We start from the raw sequence: 23,172 nt of genomic DNA on the forward strand, positions 1-23,172 counted from the left end.
ACATGCCTTTGTGAGAGTCACTAGAGTAATTATACTTTTTGTCACTCTTGGAGGAGGAGAGGGGAATCATAATACCGAACAGCCCGTAATGAGCCGAGTTTTCGCCGTGCGATCTGATTTGATATCTCTGACATCCATCTGCCTCTCTTTGCTATCTCTTTGGCTCACGGGCTGAATATAAAACTCAGCGTGTTTCCTCAGGTCTGTTTAGGGATTGAACCGTTGATACCACTGTGCCTACGGTGGGAGAGGGAGGTGGAGAATTTGGGGGGGGTTACAGCAAGATCAAATAAATGACAGAAAAATTTGCATTGTTGAAGATGGAGCTTGAATGCACTTTTCCGTTCCTGCCCCCACAGGGTTAAGCCAATCTGATGAAATGTTAAAAGAATTACCAATTACATATGCTTATATATACATAACTATGATGCAATATTGCATGTTGACAATAAAAAGAGTAGCTGGAGGAAGGTTGCTCAGTTATAATTCGTTACACCTAAAGTTTCCTTTAAAATATTACTAAAATCAATGCTAGTTACGTACATTAAAAGTATAGTGCTGTAAATTGAAAGTGGAAAGCAGCTCAGATCATTTGGCCTTGATCTGATGAGAATGAGAAATCTTCATATTGAGAGCATTTTAGAAAATTTGAGCAAATGTTAAGATCTCTTCTAAAATGCCAATTATAAGAGACCTTTCTTCAGGAGAAACATCTGAGAAGCAGGAGATGTTGGCAAAAGTCTACATTTATTCTCCATTATATCTCATCATCGTTGTGTAGGAGAAACAATCGAAACATCAAAGAGATATCCATGAGTTGCTTTCCTACAGACAACACTGGAGAGATGTGATGCTCATTAAATGCATTTACACTCTTAAAAATAAAGGTGCTTAAAAGGTTCTTCACAGCGATGCCACAGAAAATACTTTTTTGGTTCCACAGAGAACAATCCAGTCAAAGATTCTTTAAAGAACCATCTCTTTCTTACCATTTAATAATTTGAAAAACCTTCAGATGTTAAAGGTTCTTTATGGAACCATTTAGACAAAAAGGTTCTTCTATGGCATCGTCAATCACCTTTATTTTTAAGAGTGTACATGCACTTTCAGACAAAAACAATAAAGTCTTGGAAAATGTAATGTAAATGCATTAGTCTGATTGAAATCAGTGCAAGTCAGACCGGCAGTCCTAGATAATGTGGGTCAGCCTCACCTAGCATATAAACACCTGCATGCTTGCTTCAAATATTTGACTACTCAAAAACTTAAAAAAAAATTGATATTGAATTATTGTTTCGAAATAACCCAAACCACACATAACCAAATGCTAACAGACTGCAATCCATTGCTCAGCACTTTTTTTATCCAGTCACAAATAAGAGCTAAAAGTATATATTTATGCAAAGTAACTAATGGAAGTCAACGATTCCCTTTAGTTGAATGGTCTCTTATGTCTCATTGCCATTGTCAAAAGCAGTCTCGCAGGATCGTTCCTCTTTTGCTTCCCTTTTCACAACATTTGGGATAAAAATCACATCCTTTAGAAATGACGAGAGCGGCGGAGAGAAAGACGAGCCCAAAGAAAACAGACGAAAGGAAAAAAAGAGCAAAAGGAGGGGAGGTTCTATAATCTTTGGCTCCCACAACAAACAATTAGACCTTTTTTCTTTCCAGAAAAGGTTGAAAAAAGCGGTTTAAGAGAGGGGCAGAAGAAGCAGCTAAGGCGTTGGTCTTTTATAGCTCTTGTCATGTGCATGAAGGCGCAGGGCGGCCATAGGAACACACGCCTAACGTCCAACAACAGGCTGGGCCCCGGGCCTCTTTGCGCTTTCAGCCTGCATAGACGCTACACCTCAGGGGGCCATTAGAGCCTGAATAGGGCCCTGACAACCCCGCGTAGCACAGTGGGGTATCGATAAATGCTGACATATTGACTCCCTATGCCCCAGCGCCAGGGGACAGACGTGCCGAAATATGAGAGCGTGAAGGACTTCAATGGCGGGATTTTATACATTAAAACTGATACAATTATACAGCGGTGTTTAAAAGTCTGATCGAAACAGAAACTGCTATTTTTTTTTTCACTGCAGCTCATATTATCTCAGCATAACAGTTTCAGTGAGGAGTCCAACGGTAATTTTTAATTAACTTTTGATAACATTTGATTAATGACTAAAAAATACTTTTAGCATACATTTGTTCTTAATTTTATGTGACAATTGTTTTTTGTTCTAAAAATGTCAAAAAAGTTAATTTATGCTTTTTCAAAGTCACACATAAAACAAAAACTATTGCAGTGTTTGATTTGGGTTCTCACTTGTCAATTCTTTGTAATTATTTCTGAAATTTAGCAATTGATTACTGTGTAAGTTTAAGTAAAAAGTCTCAGACTTTTTGAGTGCCTTAAAAATGGAGAATAAATGATTGCAAATATCACATTATTAGTGGTTAATGTTAAAAAATAAATAAATAAAAGAGGAAGCCATTTATCACTCGATACACATGCACAAAGTACTGAATTCCTGTCACCATAGGGAGTGAGAGAAATGAGAAATGGAGGATGCCTCCCTGAGCCGTTTTCTTGAGGGTCACCCTACCTACCTCTGTTTCGAGGGAGTGGGGCTTAGTTTTCGACAACCTTCCTTTTTGGCCAAAATGGGATTTCGTTTCCTGGGGTTGGTTCCCTGCTAATTAAGGTCACAGCTAAAGTAATGAAATTAAGAAGGACCACAAAGCAAAAAGGGAACCCAAGGGGTCAGTGCCAATAGTGCAGAAGCCCCTTCAGGAGGCTTGAAAAGAAAAAGCAATGCAGGAAATCAAATACTAACTCTGAGCTCTGAGAAACGCTTGTTTATTTTATCCAGAATGTAAAAGGATGGAGTTTAGGTTGGAGTGCACTCAAGGATTGAGATATGTGCCTGAAGGACAGCTCCCGAGTCAAGGCATATAATTCTTTCATCATAAAGTGGTTATAGTACAGACAAAACTCAGTGTGAGTTCAGTCTGGAAAGGGATATTGCCATATACTTTTCTGGGCAGTATTCTGGAAAAAAAAAGAAATGCTAATTTCTAAACCAACTGTTGGTTTATCCTTACCAAACGATGCTATTTGTGGCTTATCAGAGTACCAGAAGGGACAAAACTGGCATGGATGACCCATAGCTTGCTCTTTCAAAGCTCAGGAGACCTCTGTTGAATTTCATCTCAAAATAAAGGTTCCAAACTGGGTGTTTTCTAAGCGTCATAGAAGAACCATTTTCAACAGTTCTTAAAATAACCATTTTTTATTAACATGAAGAATCTTTTTAGAAGCTCTTTAGAAAAGAAGCTTTTACGCATTGAAAAAGTTCCTTGGGTGTTAACGGTTCTTCATGGATCTATCAATGCCAATGAAGAGCCCTAAAACTCTTCCTATTTCTCCTGAAATTCTACAAAAAAAAGGGGGAAAAATGAGAATGGATATAAATGAGACAAATATTGTAAAAGTACAGAGTTTAGAAAAATTTAATGAGAAATGTACATATTGAAAATGTGGATCTTTTTCATAGGAGAACCATCTAAGAAGCTGGAAACAAACAGCAAAGGTCTAATTTTTGTCCCATTTCTGTCTAGGACATGCTACTGAGATACTGAAGAGATCTAATTAGTCAGAAACAAAGATTGAAAATTATTTGTATATATATAAAAATCAATCCCTAGCTATACAGGCGTACTTTGATTCAGTGGATACTACATGAAATTCCACAAGACATTTTTCAGGACATAAGGAGGTCTTTAATATTTCCTGTTTCAGCTCGCAGTCACTGCAGCTGATGGTAAAGTCAGAGATCAGCACTCTATATTGTAAGGGTATTTCAAAATGAGAGTGTACATTCCCCTGGGGAGGGTCCGACAGGGGACGCCTTAAATAAACCCATTAGTTAAAAATGGAAGGCTTGGCTTCTTTTTTCCTTTGAAGTTACAGGAATTACTCGCTTTCCACCATCTCTCTAAGCTCACCGGTCAACGCCTGCGTATTTTATAACTTGCTGGAAAGACGAAACACATTTCTGATTTGCAACACTCAGTGAACGTGTTTATTGTCTTTCAGTACAGTCTTAAAAATGAGCGGCCACACGTTGCATACACGAAAATAATGAAGAATCCATTTGCAAAGCAGGTCAAAAGCATAAAATGGGCGATGTTATGGCCGTAAGTAGCATGGGCTAATGGTGATTTTAAAGCAGTCGAGCATGGTGTGAATGCTTCTAATTCATCAGCTCTCTGACTGGGCACACGGCTCTAAACTTAATTAGTGTTGCACATTATGTGGGGCATTTTCTCCATTGTAATAAAATTAGTGAGAATGCTTGCTGTACTTTCTAACACGCCTTGGTGTAACGGGGGATGACAATAATCCGGCAGTGTCCGTGCCAGCTGTCAGAAACTTTGACATCTATGGCAGGCGGGAAAAACGCAGGGGGGGGGGGGAAAGTAATTTAGACATTTTTTAGACATTTTTCTCTATTATGATCCTGTGTTTTCTTCCTGTGTTTTGAAGAAAACAGAAACTCTTTTAACACAGTATAACCATTTCCCCCCAATGTTATGTCTGTCACTGAACGTGGCATGCATTTCAAGTGAATCCCTTCTGATTTATCAGTCAACAAATCATAACGTGCCAAATGTTTTCCTAAGCAGCGGTTAAATATATATAGCCCACAAATATAATAGACCACACAGATCTTAGGAGACACCGGATCCAATCAAAACAAAGCCAAACAAGCCAATCTTTAAATATGCTGCTTTGTTTATAAGAGTAAAAATGATATGATGTTGACAGATGGAGGATGGGTGAAAAGATGTTTAGATGTTCTATCTTAGTCACTACAAAAAAGGCAATTTACAAAAACAGTACTATTCAGAGAAATGCCAGACATTGAAAATCACAATGCATATTTACAAGTTATTTAAATCCCAATTCTACTCCTTATACAGTATGAGTAAAATAGACCACATTTTCACTGGTGATTCTCAATGATTTCAACAATGCAGAAAATTTAAAGAATTTAGCACATTGAAACTTGATGCAATGAGTGAAATTATACGGTCTATCTATGCCAATAAGCGGTGAACTTTTTAAATGTTAATCTGACACATCAAATGAAACATTAATCTTTTTTTAAATGACAAAACAAAGAGAAAATGTTTTTCTCATCGTGTGAAAACAAAGACTAAATGGGTTCACCTATTTCACCTGTGTTGAAATGAATATTTAAAGCTCTGTGTATAATATCCTCATATCCAGCAAGAAGCATTTTTTCAATCAAAATTCAATCAAAATCCTCACTTTGGACGAAGTGCTTCACATAAAACCCTGGAGGAACCAAGAGACACTTTTCTTTTCTGTTTGTTTTCGGAGAGCTGTCCTGAGTGTGTGACAAGAAAGGAGTCTAAAACAACCAATTAAAGCAAAATTGCCTTCGCTCTAGGAAACACATTGAGTCAAAGCCCCATGGGAACTACTATAGAGCACTGAGTACTCTTGTCCTTTCCAATGGCACGGTCAAGATCTACCAGACGAGCACAGATAGAAAGATAGATAAATGACTTTTGGAAACCTTGTTTTTCTTGTCAACACAAGCACTTACATGAGAATGCAACCCTGATGTCAACTCATTCCTTTACCAATATCTCCTCCTGCCTTTGAGTAAAACCTCTGTCAAATGAAAGGAAAGACTTGCCGACACCGTCTTGACACCGACCAACACCGATTATTTAGAATTTGTCCAAGCTCAAAGTCTTCAAAATGTCCTGTGCTGCAGAAAAAAACATTAGAGTAGGGTGAACACACAATAGAAATTAAAAATATATGAGATCTCTTTAATATCTCAGTTGTTTAGCTTAGACAGCAATGAGATAATGCGGAAAAGTGGAAACCTTTACTTGCAGAATCTTCAGTATGAGTTTCTATTCACAATAACTTTATAGATTTCTTACTGTATGTCAGCAATTGACTTTGTGTATATTTTAAGGAAACAAAGTTGACTAAGAAGGCTTCTGAGCTCAAACTATGAAAAAAAAAAAAAAAAATCACCCTACGTGTCATAAATACACATGCAACACGCAGAGCACATTCAAAGAAAAAAAAAATTACAAAGTACGCCTCTTATGATTTGTGCCCAAACTGGATTGCCAATACCTATAATATCAAGAAAAACATCTCTAAGAAGAATGAAAAGATAATAATACAAAAGAAAAGAAAAAAGGGGGACTTGAGATCCATCATGGCTTAGCCTAGAAAACTAACACATTATTGATCTTTTCTTGGGTTTCTTTCTCTCTGCTGTTTGTTTAGAGGAGCTTCATCCCCACTAATAGCTGCCTCAAAGCATAATCTCCCTCCTCCCCTCCACAACCTCTTCATGGTCCTCTTTTCATGGCATCTCATACAGTTAAAGTTAGCCGTCTTGCTGCGGTGAGGCTCCGAGAGCCAATTGTGTTGCTAATGTTGACACCTGCCAGAGAGGAGCCGAACGAGGGCTGTTTGTGCTCGTTGCACAACTGGGATCTCTTCAGGATGATTACTAGTACTTTATGGGCACCAGTCAAACACTTTAACTTTACTGTCTGATAGAGAAGAAAGAAGAAAAAGGAAGAAAAATGGCTGTTTTGTATCCATCTATTATACTGAAGGCTTGCAAACATGCAACATTAATAAATGTGACTAAAACGTTATGTAACATCAATGTACAGCGAGGTACAGGTATCTTCTGGTTATATGCACATGACATAAAGAACATTTAACTTTCTGCACTATTTGTAAGTCATTAATCAAATAAGTAAATGAGTGACGTGACTTGTATATGTGGTCTTATTTTCTTTTATTAAAGCACAAGATACTCTTTGGAACATCTCAAATCATACTGCAGAACATAATTATCAGGTTTTGTCAGGATGTGAATACTGACATAGCACACACTAAGATATTATGCAGCATAAACATAAAAAACGTACAACTAAATTAGAAAATCATGCAAAATGGATACATTATCATTAGTATTCTCAGACTAGTGGACTTCACCTCATGTGTAACTTTCTTTACAGTGTCATGTTCATTCACAGACATTTATGCACCATAACTACAAAACATTCAAATCACTTTAAATATATTACAGTTGAAGAATTTGTATTTATTTGCTCATTTCTCTAAGAACATGGTCATCAGGTTTTGTCATAATAAATACTAAGAAAGTCTGACATGCATAATTGCAATGCAAGCATATGAATAACAAAATGCATAATTGAAATAGATTTTATTTTATATGCATTATATGCATTCTAATCCATAAAAAATAGGAGAGCTGTATATAATATTAATGTTAAAATCTAAGTAAACTTAAAGGCAGTACAGCACAAATTCCCAAAAGGGACGGAAGCTAAATCAGCACTCGCTGGCTCTGAATGTGGCGTTTCCATCTTAGTGTGCTGGAGTGGGGATTCACCCCCGGTCCTTACAGATGTACATTAATGCAGACAACACACTGAGCCCGTCTCTTCCACAAGCCCTCTTCACTAAACAGGCTGCTGTCCAGCCCCATCGTGTCAGTTTGAAGCCCCCATTCAAAAGTATTCATGCATCTGCCTTTGAGGCACAATGGCCGCTAGTTTATAAACTGTCTGCCCGCGAGCCCAAAGGCTTTAGTCTACATTGTTTTCATACCCTTAATAAACTTTTTGAAGGAGTTCATCAACTGGCCTGAATAGCCTGCTCACTGAATCTCGAGACAGAAAATAACAGTTCTTTTTTTCTTCTGCTCTTTTCTTTCTTTTTTCCTTTTTAGGAGCAGTTTCTCTGACAATGGAGAAAGAAGGCTGCTAGACTTCAGAGGAGTCTTAGGCCCAACACAAGAAAAAAAGGCAGCATTCAATTAAAAGAACAAAATGCTCTCCTCATAAAGGGGAAGGAGACAATTGATTTCTCCTCCATTCAAAAGTGAGAGGATGATCCGAGCATCACTTCATATCTTATTCCAAAAGAGAAAAACACACATTCAAATGCACACAAAGTGTGAGAATGCAAACAGAGAGTAAATATGTTCACAATGCACAAAGAGCGGACTTTTTTTTCTCTTTTTGCAAAAGGAGATCATTACAAATCAACCTAGGATAGTTGGATAGAGATCATTTCAAATTGCATTAGCCTATAAAAATATAAAAAGCTTGCTTCAATCATTCATTGGCTCCATGCACTTTAAAGATATTACGCTTGAAGAATCGGTATTTATTTGTTCACTTTTCTAAGTGCTTCCTGTGACACTCGTTAGACAGGCAGGACAAATTTCAAAGAGGCAATACATTTAAGTATTCGCTATAAGCCATTAATCCATCCTCATACCTTTAAAATGTGTGGAAAACTTAAAGGTCTTAAATGGATGTCTTCTCTAATGAATTTCATCCCCAATTAGAACGGATCGCCACAGTCCAAGCTGCGTCTCGCCTTTTCGCCTGTGGGGTCCGGAACGACTCCAAAACATTCACAAACTTGCTAAATTAACAGGACGCACACCCATGAAATACAATGCGCAAAAAAAAAAAAAAAAAAACAGCTGCCTGCTCCGCCTTTCGTGCTCCGATTGTATTTATTCATAATAATAATAATATTTCATGTAATAATAATAATACAGGAGAGTGAAAAAACTCAAATACATAATCGTTTGTGTCTGTGAAGGAGGCGTTTAATTAGATTCGACAAGTTCAACGCGTTCGTTTCGGTGTCTGAAAGCCTGGTCAAGTTTAAACAAAACAAAACAAACAAAACAAAATCTACAATATGTTACTACTGAACGGATAACAATAATAATAAATTGCAGTAGTTACAATTATAATTACTGCCCCCCCCCCCCCCCCGTTTTCTTTTCGTTTGGTTAACATTTCATATTTGTATATGTGTTACTGCTGCTTCATTTAAACATAGCCTATAACGATTATAGTAATTATCTTCCGACAAATGTTCGATTAGGGCGATTTGAGTTTTGGATGCAGAATTTGATAAATTCAGCCTATCACTTGTTGCTGAGATGACTTTCTCAGAGGTGATTCTCAGCTCTCTAAGCTGTGCTCACTGAAGCGCAATGACCTGCCCGAGTGTGAGAGGGGTTACCGGTCACTGCCATTTACCGCATCCCGGGATCCTCTATTGTTCCTTAAAAGCCACTTGTACGGATCTCTAAAACACCGAGCAACGCGACTGAAACGCTCCATTAGTTAAATCCACACGCCCGCGCTGAAAAGGAGTGCGTAAGGATTGAAGACAAATGCGTAAAGTACAACGTGAGATAGCAAAATATGAACAATCCAGACTACAAATAATTAATGAAAAATTATATATATATATATATATATAATTATATTCTCGAAGGCATAAATATAAATAGCTATATTAAATGTCTGGACGATAATCCTAAAAATAGCCCGCCTTTCATCGATGTGCTCATAAGGTACATAAATTAAAATCTCAGCAGGCATGTCTTCTTACAAAATATTTGGCATAAACACCTCGGTTGCTATCACATAAATAAGAATTTTTAAATAAGCATGTTGCGCACTGATTCTGGACCACAAAACCAATGTGTGTTTTGAAGCACAATCCGTCTGTAATATTCGTGTGTTATTGACCACAAATCAGATGCAACTAAATAAAATATTGTAGCAAATAAAAGCACAGATCTGAATAGTTCGCGTGTTCAAAAGACTATGGTTTGGATGCACCCCCCCCCCCCCCACACACACACAGTTTAATGAGGCCTGTATCACAGCTTGTGTGTGTCAAGTGTGACCCGCCCTCACAAATCAAATGGCTAAAACGGAAATGACAATTTACATGTCAGAATCAATTGTGTATTTAAATCCCCATTACAAACATTAACCAGATACGAACGCACCAAATACAATATCCATTGCTCGCATGGAGAGGGAATTACGCACAAAGAACCGAGCACATTATGTGTGATTCATGTATTACATTTGGGTTCCAAAGCCCTTGAAAAGTTGAAAAAAGAAATCCTCTCTGGTTATTAGCTGGAGCAGATGATAAAACAGCGTTTATGTGCGTAAAAGTCTTCTGCGCACTCGGTTAACAGCTGAGGAGTGAAAACCGCACTATTACAATAATTCTCTCCGATATAAGAGAATGATATTCTCCATAACATCTGTGCAGAGATTTACACTGTTCCAGATGGCAGACCGCATTTAATGAACAGTCAAGCAGTAATATGAAGTCGCTTTGTACTGCAGTCGTCTCAAGTGTTTTTGATAAGCAAAAGACATCCACGGATCAAAGATCATAAGCTTCTCAATTTCCCCTAAGTGCCTGAGCCCTTATTCACATCATCCTTACCCGTTTTGGTTATTTTCAGACATCTCTGAAACACATCAAAACTCACATCTTGTCAAATTCAGGCCCCGTTTCGAGTTCACAGGTCATCCGCGGTCTAAAAACGACATTGTTAACTAGTCTATAATCCCCGTATGGAGACCAATTAAGCATTACAGCTGAGTCAATGAAAGCCACATTAAAATACCAACCAAAATGTTAACATTTTTCTCATTGGCTGGATCACGAATATTGTTCACTTCATCATCTAGCATTAAATTTACAGTCGTGCCATGTGGGCTTTTTACAGTTACTATCAAGCTACCAAAGCTTCAAGACAATAAAATAATTCAAATAGGCTATACATAATCATATTATTATTTTACATGGTGAAAATTATTATTGATATTATGATAGCAAGCAATTATGTAAAGAAAGAAAGAAAACTGGAAAAAAAATCTAATTAAAGTATGTTGTTCTGGCATTGGGGGGGGGGGGGGGGGGGGGGGGGGGATGTCAGCATCACCAATGCTTGAACGCAAATCATGGTCAATTGCATCTGGTTCGGTAAATTTGATTGGTTCCAGGAATTAGAACTGCCTTTATCTGGATTTTAAGCAACTAGCACTGCGATGGCGAAATGGACGCGAGCTTTTATAATCACTAGCTTCAGTGCAATATTATTATGAGCTTATATCTGTTCAATTTATTATCCCTGTCAACAAAAATGCTTAATGCCGGAGAATTAAAGGAAAAAATAGAAAATAAAACGAAATAAACATATATATATATATATATATATATATGATATTTCGTATATAACTATACATATTTAGTTGTTGTCACTGTAGTGTTGATTTATGGATTAAACCCTGGACTCTATACACTAAAGAAAATCCCTCGCCAGTCAAATTGTCGAGTTGCGTTGAGACAGGGTGACGGGAGAGAAAAGGTTAATCCGTGTTTAATGCAGTGATGGTCCACACTCTGATGGTTATGTTATCTCTGCCCAACATTTGGGTCTCCCACAATTTCAGCCCAGCCAAAATAGCTGCAAGAAAGTGCAGATGGAGTCACCCTCGATGCCTGAGGAGAAAAAAATATTAATAGCTAAATAACTTCCCCTTACTTTCACTTAATCTTCCCCTCTCTCTCTCTCTCTCTGTGTGTGTGTGTGTGTGTGTGTCCCTGTAACATATCCTATTCCAGATGGATTTGTTTAAAATGTTTCCCTATACTTCTATTTCAGTGCGGCTTTAGGTCCGAAAGTATCTGCTTTATTTTCATATAAATGTGAGACAAGAGAGAAAATGCCCTGCTGGTGCACGTCTAGGGCACAAAAACCATAAGAAACTGCTATTCCAGAATATTCTTCGCGCTTTATCACGATAGAAATGTTGCATTATGAAAGTATGAATTTTTGTTCTCTTCTAAATATCACTGAGTTCCTGTGTACAGTAAAACCGAGTCTGCGCATTGCTCACATCCGTCTCGCCTACAGGTTTTTATCACTATGATCCCATAACAACACTCTTAAACCCCTGACTGAAGTCTGTTTGATTAGTCTGAAAAGCTCAGGTAATCCACAGATCTGCTGAAGTGTCCAGTGCCACTCTCACAAATGGACGCGTGGTCGCGTTTAACTGATGCTCCTCCAGACAAAATGAGCACCAGGTGAGCTGTCAGATGCGGGGCTGGAAGCCATTAAAGACTAATTAACTTTGGCAGGTTTGTTCTAACTCTGCTGTCGCTCATCATCTATATATATATATATATATATTTTTTTTTTTTATTATTATTATTTTATTTCCGTAACGAGGATGGCTGGTGCACAAGATCATTATTATTGTAATGGCCACTAAACCGAATGTAGAAGTCATAGTTAAGGCTATTATGGTTAGGTACACGGACATCTACTCAGGGTGTAGGGAGAGCCGACAACGTTTATGTCGTTTGTTTTCAAAACGTTTGACATTGTGTAATAAATAAATAAATAAATACATAATCTACCAGATTCTAACTGCATAATCACACACTCAAAAAAATGAAACATGGCATTTGTTGGTCCAAAGAATGTAATTATGTTTAAATTAATTAATTCAATTTCGTTTGTGCATTAAAATTAAAAGAGTTGTGTTGAGAGAATTAAAAGAAGTAATTCTTCAAATTTACACAGCTCAGTTAATTAAAATGAATGCAACAGAGTTGTGTTGCTTCTGCAGTACCGCACATCGGTCAGTAGGTGGAGTACAATCTGCACATGCGCAGTTGGAAAACACCACAAGAAGGAACGAAGTTCATAACGATCACTCTTCAGCTCATTTAGATCGGCGCCATTTTATGAGAATCAAACACGGAGAATTACACTTCAAAACGTCAACGTGTTTTCCTCTATGTGAACAGACAGGTGAGATTTTCACTTTTTATGCATTTATATTGAGACTATGACAACATTTGAATCATTACTCACTTGTAATACCGTGTTGTGTATAGTATTGTCACGAAGTTGCCATATGCCTCGTGTTTTCTTTCACATTATAGTTAGATACATTTTTGTTTTATGCATTTATGTGAAATTTTATACTTGTTGAACTTTTATATACATTACATCACCCAAAATAAGTGTAAATGACATTAAATTGCTAGTAAGGAATGGTTACTCCATTTTAATCAATTGTTTTGTGCTTGTACAGCAGTTATCCCCTTCTAATGTCAGTTTTAATAATTAATAATCTTACAAGGTGGTGTTGGCACATTATTTAATATCTCGCATAACACATTTTAACTTAAGTTTAGTAGTTTGCAGCTGTTCATATTTTGTTATTATTCTTTGGTGACTCCCATTCTTTTTCTCCCTTACAGAGTTTTGAAACTTGAAGGCCTGTAGAGTCCTGTATGTGGCTGTGCAGAGATTGTGGATCGTCTCAGGCCTCCAGATCAAAGCTTTTAAAGCACTTCAGGTTGGTACATGGACATTATGGCCGTAAACACAAATATCCATGTGCATATTCTAACTGTCCATGCACTTTTAAAACCTGGAATGCACTGCGGTCCCACTTATCCAGATCACATGGCAGTGAGCAGCTACCTCAAAATTCTAGTCAAACTACAGTGATAAATTGTCATGTTTGTGCTGTTACTGACATTCCTTCAGTAAATGATTATTTTCTCCATATAAATAATCACTTGCGCAGTCATGAGACAGTTAGTTGTATGTTTAAGGGCTGCTCATTTAAAACAAACGTGTATGGTACATTCAAATCACACAAGAGCCGAAAGCATTATCAGTTTTCAGTAACAGATTTTAAAGAAGGAATCGTGAAAACACAAGAGGTTAGTGAAACATCTAATGACCCTACTTCAAATGAAGAAACTGAAACATCTTTGTTAGAAGACGATTCCTCTTCTACTGATACAGAAGAGATTTCAGAGAACCTGCCAAAGTTGGTAGAGCTTAAATTTGCTTCCTTGCTGTTAAAACTGGAAAATCACTACCATGTTCCAGGCTCAGCTGTAGATGAGTTGTGTGGGGACTTGCATTATTTGCTGAGTGATGCTTCTCTCCCTTTGTCTCACAGAATCATGTTCTGAGCTAAACATCAATTCCCATAAGCGAAAAGGATCCATTGGAAGTCCTAACCAAGTGAAGAAACCGAGAAAAGCTGAGGTAAATTACTGTCCAGATTACCCAATGGGTGAAACAAAAGAAACTCTTGAAAATCAAAGGATTACACTACTATCGGAGGTGACTAAAAGAAACAACGAGCAGGTTATCAAGGGGCTGATGGACAGAACATTTGCTCTACGGAGGCACGAGGTGGAAGAACACTCCCCTTTCATTGCTGAATTCAAGAACAGATGGCCAGCACTCTTTACTGAGCGAGAGGTATGTCTTTAATGTCATGTCAGCTGATTAATTGCTTGGATGTTGTTATAATTCTAAACTATGATTTGAAGTACTTTAGATGTAATTCAGGTTTGTTCATTTATAGTAAATGTATATTATCTGTGAGTGCTGGTAAAGGAAGTGTATGATGATGTCCTGTCAAAAATTCATCAGCGCCCTGATTTGTCTCTCTCTCTCTTTTGTTTTGTTTGAAAATTGTACCAGGTATCTGCGGAATTCAGCAGGATTACAACAATTCCCTTGGTGTCCAAATTCATGGGTCAGCTTGATCATTTCTCCTCTCAGCTCCTCAAAAATTTCAAAAAGAAAGGAGGAGTAGCTGCACAGAAGATCACAGACATCCTGTCAGTTTTGGAACAGGTATGTTCTATAAATTCATCATCAATTCTCCTAATTCATAATAGGCCAAACTAATATTTTATCCAAATATAATTATTTTGTTATTTTTAACTCCTCATTCAATCTTTTTTATACTAAAATTATGGATTAAAAGTTAAAGGTGAATTTTCATTCCTGAAGCTCCAAATATCATGATTTTTTTTCCTTTTGAAGCATCACTTCCTGCCTCTGTTATACATTAATAGAGTTATTTTTGCAACTACAATTAGAACAGCTCAGATGTTCAAGATAATTGTGTATCCCATGCAGTGCTTCTGATTTGGGACCACTTGACTTTCGTAAAATAAAGCAGTGGGATAATTTGTGTAGTGCTACTTAAATTTAAGATGTACAGCAAAAAGTACTAATTCTCATTTCATTTTGATTAGAGCATCACCATTGAAAAAAAGCGTGAATGCATCCTGAAAGCCTTAGTGGTCTACCTAAATGAAGATCCTTCAAACCTAGTGAAGGAGTACATGGTAAGCTATTTACAGTTTTTTTTTTTTATTTTGTTTTTTTTAAAGAAACTTTTCATATTTTTCTCTAAAACCAGTTCCTATTTTTACCTATTTTTATTGGTAATTGTTTTATTTTGTACTTAATATTTGTACTTGTCTTTTGTTATTTTTAGGACACTGAACATGATGAAGCCCAAATTTTGATGAGCAAAACCACTCTCGGAATCTATGCCATCAAATATGAAGGGGCAGATGTTGCAGACCCATACGAAGATGTTGGTGTCATCATCGAAGGCATCCAAGTACTTGAAAACTTGGACAATGTAGCTAATGCTTGTTCCATGATGGTTGGTCTAATCTATGCATTAAACTTGGCTTACCCCCAGGATCTGAGATATACTTTTGAAATGTTTCAAAAGATTTTCATGGAACTGGATGCCACCAAGCTGTCAAACAAAGTCCAGGTCTTAAAAAATAAACTCCTTTCATAGGCACTGTAACTTGAAACGAGGGTTAAGAGGCAGGACCTGTTTTGTCCATAATGTTGCACTGGCTGTTGTAGCACTTTTTTTTCACTGCTAACCAGATGATTTGATTTCAGATGTTAATCTTCAATTGATTAACTGCAATGTTGTTTGCTGCTTTTTTTCCCCAAGTTTCAAGAAGGTATAGTTTACTAAAGAAGACTATTTTTTCCCCAAGTATATTTTTGAAAATCATTTAATTTAAAGACAGTATTCTTGTATTTTACTTTTTATTGGTAATATTATTTTTGTTACATCTTGTAATGAGTAAAGAATTTTTTTTTTGAAAAGTGAAGACAGTATTTAGATTTTGTAAACGTTCTTGTCTGAAAAAATGTAAAATATTGTAAACATATTATTTTGCTTTCAAATGTCAATCATCCTTTGAATAACAGGTGTTTTTAGCTGATTTCTCAATAAGGTGTACTTTATACCATTAAAGAAGGCTGATAATTTTTTCCAAGTATAAAAAGCATTTTTGTCAATCCTTTCGTTTAAAGGCTGCATGCTTTTATTTTACTTTATACTTTTATTAGTATTATAATAGTATTTTGTTAAGACAGCATGTAGATTTTGAAAACATTTTATTGTTGGAAAAACAATAGAAAGTGTTAATTGTAAAACAGTGTAAAAATGTTATTTAATAAACAATGAATCTGAAACCTTATTCCTATCTCATTTTTAACATAATATTAATTTTAGAGTAATTGAACTTAATTAACTAAACAGATTAATACAAAATAACAAATGTTACATTGATTGAACTAAACAAAATTACATTAACTTTATGTAATTAACTTAAGTTCACTGAAATAAATATTCTTTCTTAAAGGCAACTTAACTCAGTTACGTGGAACCTGTTGACATAAAAAAGTTAAGTAATGCCAATGTATCATTTTTTTGAGTGCATGCCACGCAAATAAATAAATAAATAAAACAAGTAAACATAAATATAAGGTCTGACCTATTATTAACCTATATATTATTTATATATTTTTTTAATTAACAATACATGTATTGTATACCCCCAAAAGTATACAAAATATGAATATATTATATATGCGGCTAAAAATAAAATGTAATTTCATATTCATTTAATATATTACTTGTATATTTTTGGTATATGAAGCCTATAAGAAATTATAATATTAAAACAATCGTGCCAAAACATGTCAACAAAAATCTGAGGTATGACTTTTTTTGATCAACTGAATAGTGTACTGCTTAATCAATTTAACGCCTTATTAACACAAACAAACAAACAAACAATAAATAAATACTGTATGCCAAAACAAGTCAATAAAATCTGAGGACTTTTCTGGTGAACTAGATAGTAATCAGTTTAGTACCTTATAAAGACATGCAATAAAAATGGATGGATTTTGCATACCCTGAATAAATAAATAAATAAATATCATGTAAAATAAACTCCAAATCGCATGAATTTACGCCCTGGGCGAGTCACTGGGAGCCGTTTAGAGATGAAAGTGAAAAGAAATAAAGGGGCTCAGTTTAATCAGGGCTTAAAAGCTCTTCTACATTACGTTTGTGAGCGAAACCCCGGCGCGAGAGCTGCTGGAGGATCAGTGTTTTTCTTACCGGTGCCTCCGAGCCATTACACTCCTCAGCAACACAGACGCCCATTCAACACACGGCAGCTCTAATAAGTCTTAACATTATTAAATGTTATCCGGATGGTAAACTTAAAGAATCCCTTCAAAGAATTTAACAGTGGATTCAGTGTTGTGCAGAAGATGAGACACTAAAAATGACAGATTTATGGAATAATTGACCTATAGAGATGACGCACTCACATCATTCCCAACAAATTAACAACTACAACCAGTGGACAGCAACAGCGAGATTGTTTTTCATGCATTTATTTAATAACGAATATCAGTTTTGGCCTGTGTATAAATGCATATAAACGTAATTATGAGGGATGTCATCTGAGGGTATAACTTTGGCATACCATGCAAGAGAAAACAGAAATAATTCTATATATTTTTTTATTTAATTATACTGATTGATTGATTTATCCATCTCAAAACGTCATTATCATTTTATACCAATTATATTAGGCTAAAGAAACTCAATCGAAATATGTGTAAATGTAAAAGCTTTGTCTTAAACCAGCTGCGCAGTTACGCGCAACTAAACCCGCACAAAAGACGCCGTTTTGCACCATGAAATGTTGAGCTTACAATTGTAAACGCTCCTTCATATTACAAAACTATCTACCAGCAGGGAGCACTGAATAATTTATCTGCCTTTCTTTCTTTTTTTTACTACCCTTTGTACAAAGTTATCCCCTCTTTTCTGGGATCTTTGAATGGGGGTCACCGGTCCAGTTACTCTTTTTTGCTGCCCGGTTCCAGAGCCGCTCTCTTTTGTATTTCAGTCTGAAGGTTACAAAGGCTTAAAACGAGATTGTTCATAACCACGCTTGGAAAAAGGCAAAAAGGTATTGTGACCCGCTATAAATCAATAATAATAATAATAATAAGTATTGTATTAAGAATACAATATGGCCGTTTCGAATTATATAACATTAAATTTCGAATTAAAATAGTAAGCTATAATGTTTAATTACAGACTCTTAAATATAATATAAATACATTAAATATATGACCTAAAATAAAATATAAATGATTCATAAATTATACTTTTTCAGTATGAAGCCTAGCCTATAATATATTTTCGGATTGCTATTGTTATGCGATTCAGTTTAAATATTTTCAGTTCATAATATTATGAAGATCATTTAATAATAATAAATGTTGCCAAAACAAATCACCTCCACGGGGTCCACATGTCTCGTATAATGTAGATGCTTAAACTGACATGGATTCTCAAATGGGTCAAACTGTCAGTTGTCGTTTAGGGGGTCGTTAAAACGCGATGGAAATGAAATGTGCCACACAAATTAATTTACCTGACGTCAGGGCTCACATAAATAATTGAGTAAGTACTGAAGAGTTAGCAGCATGAATAATGAGAGCTATTTGTGGCATTTTTTTCCAAGGGGGCGCACAGATTCCCCCTGGCGAGAATGAAGGACTGCAGCATCTGTCCCTTTCAAATAACTGCCTAATGAAATATCAATTGCAACAACAGCAGCAATTACAGCACCAGTCCATCACGATCTGTCAGTGCAACTGATCCACACCTCAAAAACATCTTCCGTGAGAGTTATCATGCACAACTTTTACGCACCACGTTTCCTCGCGTCTATTCGCACACAATGAGAAATATAACGGCCTCTGACCTTTATCCCCGAGAATCCCATCGATGCTGTGCTTGGTTTTCTTTTCTCCGTCTTCATCTTTTTTATCACACTCGTCATCGTCATCTTTCTTGCCAAAACGAGCTCTCAAAACCCGACTAATGGAGCTGACTATGAAGAGAGATAATAATCACTTTAACGCCAAATATAACAATCATAACAATGCACACTAAAAATGTGATTTCATTTATAGAATCCAAATATAAAACTCCAAAATTAATAATAATAATAATAATAATAAAAAAACGAATATACAGATATTTATTTTTATTTTTTTAAGTAAATGCTGTGAAGCGCGTAACGTCCTCTTTATGTCAATAAGAATGGAATGGTGCTTACCGGAAGAGGCCTCACCTGAAGGAACCGTGCCTCTGTCACACACCCCGTCCTTCAGCAATTTATCCCGGATTTCCCAGCTGAACATCCCTGGATTCTCGCGCTTGTATTCCTCAATTCTCTTCTCAACGTCGGGCGTTGCAACTTGCTTTAGCGTAGAACAAAAAATGTGGATATAGAAAAAAGAAAAGAAAAGAAAACGCACAAGAAATGCGCATTCTGTTTACTATCAATTACGATTTGTTAAATGTATAACCATGTCTTTTATTTCCACATCGTTCACTCACCCTCGGTTTACTTCCACCTATCGCTCCCGGACGAATGGAACCGGTCTCCTGGTAGCGACAGAGGATTTTGGACACGCAGCCGTGTGAGACCCGCAGCTGTCTGGAGATCACACAGGGTCGGATGCCGTGATGGGCCATTTCCACTATTTTGTGACGAATATGATTTGGCAGTGGCCTTCCGTTGATGAAAACTCCACCGAGCTGGTTCACTCGACCTTGACCCAGAGGCGTCGAGACTGTGTAAAAACATGCAGGGCCAAAAAAAGAAAAGAAAACAACATATCACATAAGACTGTGGCACTTTATATAGCATCCATTTCAACTATGCGATTTTATATGAAATTACGCGTTGAATTTGGCATATAAAAATAATGCGTAATGTTAAGTGCATTTTACATGTAGGTAATTTTATGGCATTGAGTTTTGAGGGGGAAATCCTGCAAGTGAGCCCTCTAGGCTTTGTACAGGTTTTATCACAAAAACATCTACATGCTGTCATTCTGATTAATCACATCAGATAATATTATTTATCACGTGATATGTAGAGCAGATTTTGAAACTATTCATGCCGAAGGTTTTCTGTTTATTGGGTGATACGAATAATGATTAATCAAAGCCTGGAGGAGAATTAATCCAAAAATCTCATCCTCTCACATTTTCTTTCCTGAAAGCATCCTTCTATGCTATCAGTCTATCTGGTGTTACGAGAGGATGTAACACTTGAGGACACTAATTGCCATTCAAGAGGCACTAAAGACGTGCCACTTTAAACCTCGATTATTCCCAGTCATGCAACCCAAATATTAGTGTGATGCTTTGAGCCAGCTCTCAGCTGTGTGTTTTATTTCCCTTCACTGCTGCGAGATACTTCAGCAAATCCCACAGATTGCAGGATTCGTGGGTTTGGTAGGGTTTCGTCAAATTGCTCTTAAGCACGAATTCACTCGATCCAGAAAAGAGTTTCCCATTTAATGCGCAAGCGGCGCGTGAAAATAACACGCTCAGAACATTTTACTCAGAACTCTGCAAGATGACACGATTATGAAAGAAGGTTTAATGTCAATTATTTAAAATAACTGATTTCAAAAGTATAATCTCTGCTATTTTTAAAAGTTTTTGTTCGGTCTTATAAATTAGCCTACTTCTTAAATTCCATTCAGGCGCATAATTACGGTCTTTTTTTACCATCAGTAACGCGTGAAAGTTTGACATACCTTATCCAAAATGATTTTTTCCAAAAGAATTTACAGTTTCCTGCTGGTATATTACAGTTACAAATGTGTAGTACAATTGTATTTTTATTTAATAATAATAATAACAAGATCTTTCCTTACCTTCTAACGGGAATCCGGTTCGTGGGTAGTTCTGGCCTGGTGCTGGACGCATCATTCGAGGAACTGTTCCTGGTAAAGTAGCCATTCCAGCTACCCCCAAACAATTTAATCTTTCACTATATAAATGAATGAAATCAATCACACAGTAAGCTTCAGTGTTGATTGCGCCGTGGAAACTGTAACAGGTCCAAAATAAAAAATGTAAAAAGAAATCCAAACACACACCAGTGGACAATGCCGAATGTGCAGAAGAAAAAAGTTCTTACAGTGGATACCAAAAACCAACAGCAGGATGAGCAGAGGAAAGCATGAAATGGGCTCTGAAGCAACTGTGAGTAAATATTAGTGAGAGGTTCTGCTAGTTTTGATTACAGCTCCTGTTTGCTGTCTGAGAGGAGTTTAAGTGGCCAACTTTGGCGCACATAGTGGGAGGAGGAAGCGTGCGTAACGATATGCTCTCCAGCACTCTTTTATTCATCATGGAGAGGAAGGGTAATGCCCAAGACCTGCCGTCCAATCCGGGGGAACTTTGCAGAAAACACACACACATACACCACCCTCCCACTTTCTCTCTAAATCAACACAGGAACTGTTACAAAGAGTTTTCATTCATCTGTCATTGAACTGAAACGTTAGTTTAATGTTTTGGACTCTTTCTGGACTAGGGATACACAATGTTAGCATTTCTCTTTCAAACACATACAATGTAATATAATATAATGCAATATAATATGTATTATTAGTAGTAGTAATTAGAAATAAATAAATAAAATGAATTAATATGCCTTTGCAGTAGGAAATATTTGTGACCCTAAAAACGTTCTGCCGAAATAGGTTTGTAGTCATTTGTAAAAGGATTGTAACCCTGCATTTCTACCTTGTACATATTTTATAGTTTAATATATTTTATAGATTCGTGGTGTGGCATTCCGTCATTAATTAACTAAGGGATTTTTGTGTATAAATTGAGAAACATGACATCAATTTACAGTGCTATGTCATTAAAAACTATCAAGGATCTGAATATTATGCTGTTTTTGTATGTAGACAGAACAGAAGGAACAAAAGTGCATCCAAAACTGCACACCTGAGACTGAGAGGGTCAATGATTATCAAAAAAACAAAAAACAAAAACCATGGCTGATACTTTGACACATTCAGTGAGGAAATTAATCAAGACAACGTAGCAGGGTTTAATGAAAATTCATAGTATCATTATAAATAATAGTACTAATAATAATAATAATAATAATAATAATAATGTGTCAGAAATAACGGAAATATTTATTTATTTATTTTTTTTTTTAGAAATTGAGACTTTACAATGAACCTTCTTCCTTGCGAGAATAACTTTTATCTAGAGTTCTTGAGTTGATTTTATAATTCTATAGAGATTTAATGTTCCAGAAGGTACTTCAGATCAGTGTTTAGTAGGTACTCTAAAACACCAGGACAGATGCTTTTTCTAAATAACATGAGAGTAGCATGTTCTTTATGGTCGGAAAACCCTTGTGATTCTAATTAAAACGTCATTTTAAGAGGTTAAGTCGCTTCACCTGTTTTTTTTTTTCTCCGTGTAAAATCCGTACATGTAACAGCACATATGATCAAAATCCTCCAGATTCTTTAGGCTCAATGGCTGTGCGTGTGTTCAGCTCTGTGGGACCGCCGCGCTGAGATTGTGTGGAAATTGCCGTGGCGAACACTCCTCGTGGAAAGCAATTTCACAAATAATTTTTACAACAATTAGGGAGTGTGGCGGGGTGAAATGGCGATTTCACATGCAGATGCGCCGGTAGGGAAGAACCTGGTGCCGGGAGCGGCGCTCTGACCCTCAGTGTCCGGGTCTGGTGAGCTGCGCGCAGGTCAGAGACGCGCTGCTGATTAGGTGCAGCATACTGATAACTATCAGTAACAATAAAACAATAGTTTAGGATTCAGTCAGAGAAAAAATAACTTTTTTACAGATTTCACAACTACTTATTGGCACTTTTCTCTTTGTTGGTATGGCTAAATCCTCTTTGGAGATCATATGACGAAATATGATAATAAAATAAAGATCCTTGAGTTTGTTAGAAAGCCTCTCGGTTTGGGGAGCAAAGTTTTACACTACTATGCAGAACTAGTAGGCATATTAGTTCGATTTGGAGTCTTGTAAGAAAACGAAAAAGCAATGACATGCCGGTAAAAATGCTCAGATTTCTTTCTAGATTTCTTTCAAGTGATGTCATGGATAATGTTATGAAAACACTAAACATTAAAGTTAATATCCGGTTGAGTTGAGCGTGGATAATTTATAGCTAGC

General features: G+C 36.5%; 2 protein-coding genes across 4 annotated transcripts in view; one reads left to right on the plus strand and one right to left on the minus strand.

Annotated features, from left to right (window-relative positions):
• The window catches only part of LOC306856561 (paired box protein Pax-7), a gene marked incomplete at both ends in the record, with an annotated part of 61,420 nt that extends 40,468 nt beyond the window's left edge, over positions 1-20,952 (minus strand). The window contains 4 exons of one of the 3 annotated variants that reach the window (XM_079395919.1): positions 18,893-19,021; positions 19,265-19,394; positions 19,534-19,769; positions 20,868-20,952. In XM_079395919.1, coding sequence (XP_079252045.1) covers positions 18,893-19,021; positions 19,265-19,394; positions 19,534-19,769; positions 20,868-20,952 — 580 coding nt within the window. Of the gene's footprint in view, positions 1-18,865; positions 19,022-19,249; positions 19,395-19,533; positions 19,770-20,867 lie in introns of all 3 variants that reach the window. The other 2 variants (XM_079395918.1, XM_079395917.1) reach the window with 2 other exon arrangements.
• Positions 12,653-15,591, plus strand: LOC306857273 (uncharacterized protein; the record flags this gene model as incomplete). The annotated part of the gene is made up of 6 exons (XM_079397128.1): positions 12,653-12,761; positions 13,217-13,314; positions 13,933-14,240; positions 14,466-14,621; positions 15,029-15,121; positions 15,274-15,591. Exons 3-6 carry the CDS (start codon positions 14,046-14,048, stop codon positions 15,589-15,591), a joined length of 762 nt encoding a protein of 253 aa, XP_079253254.1. The 5' UTR covers positions 12,653-12,761; positions 13,217-13,314; positions 13,933-14,045.
• Positions 20,953-23,172: the final 2,220 nt, after the last annotated feature.

The sequence above is a fragment of the Barbus barbus genome, assembly GCF_936440315.1.
Source record: "Barbus barbus genome assembly, chromosome: 37".
Lineage (NCBI taxonomy): Eukaryota > Metazoa > Chordata > Actinopteri > Cypriniformes > Cyprinidae > Barbus > Barbus barbus.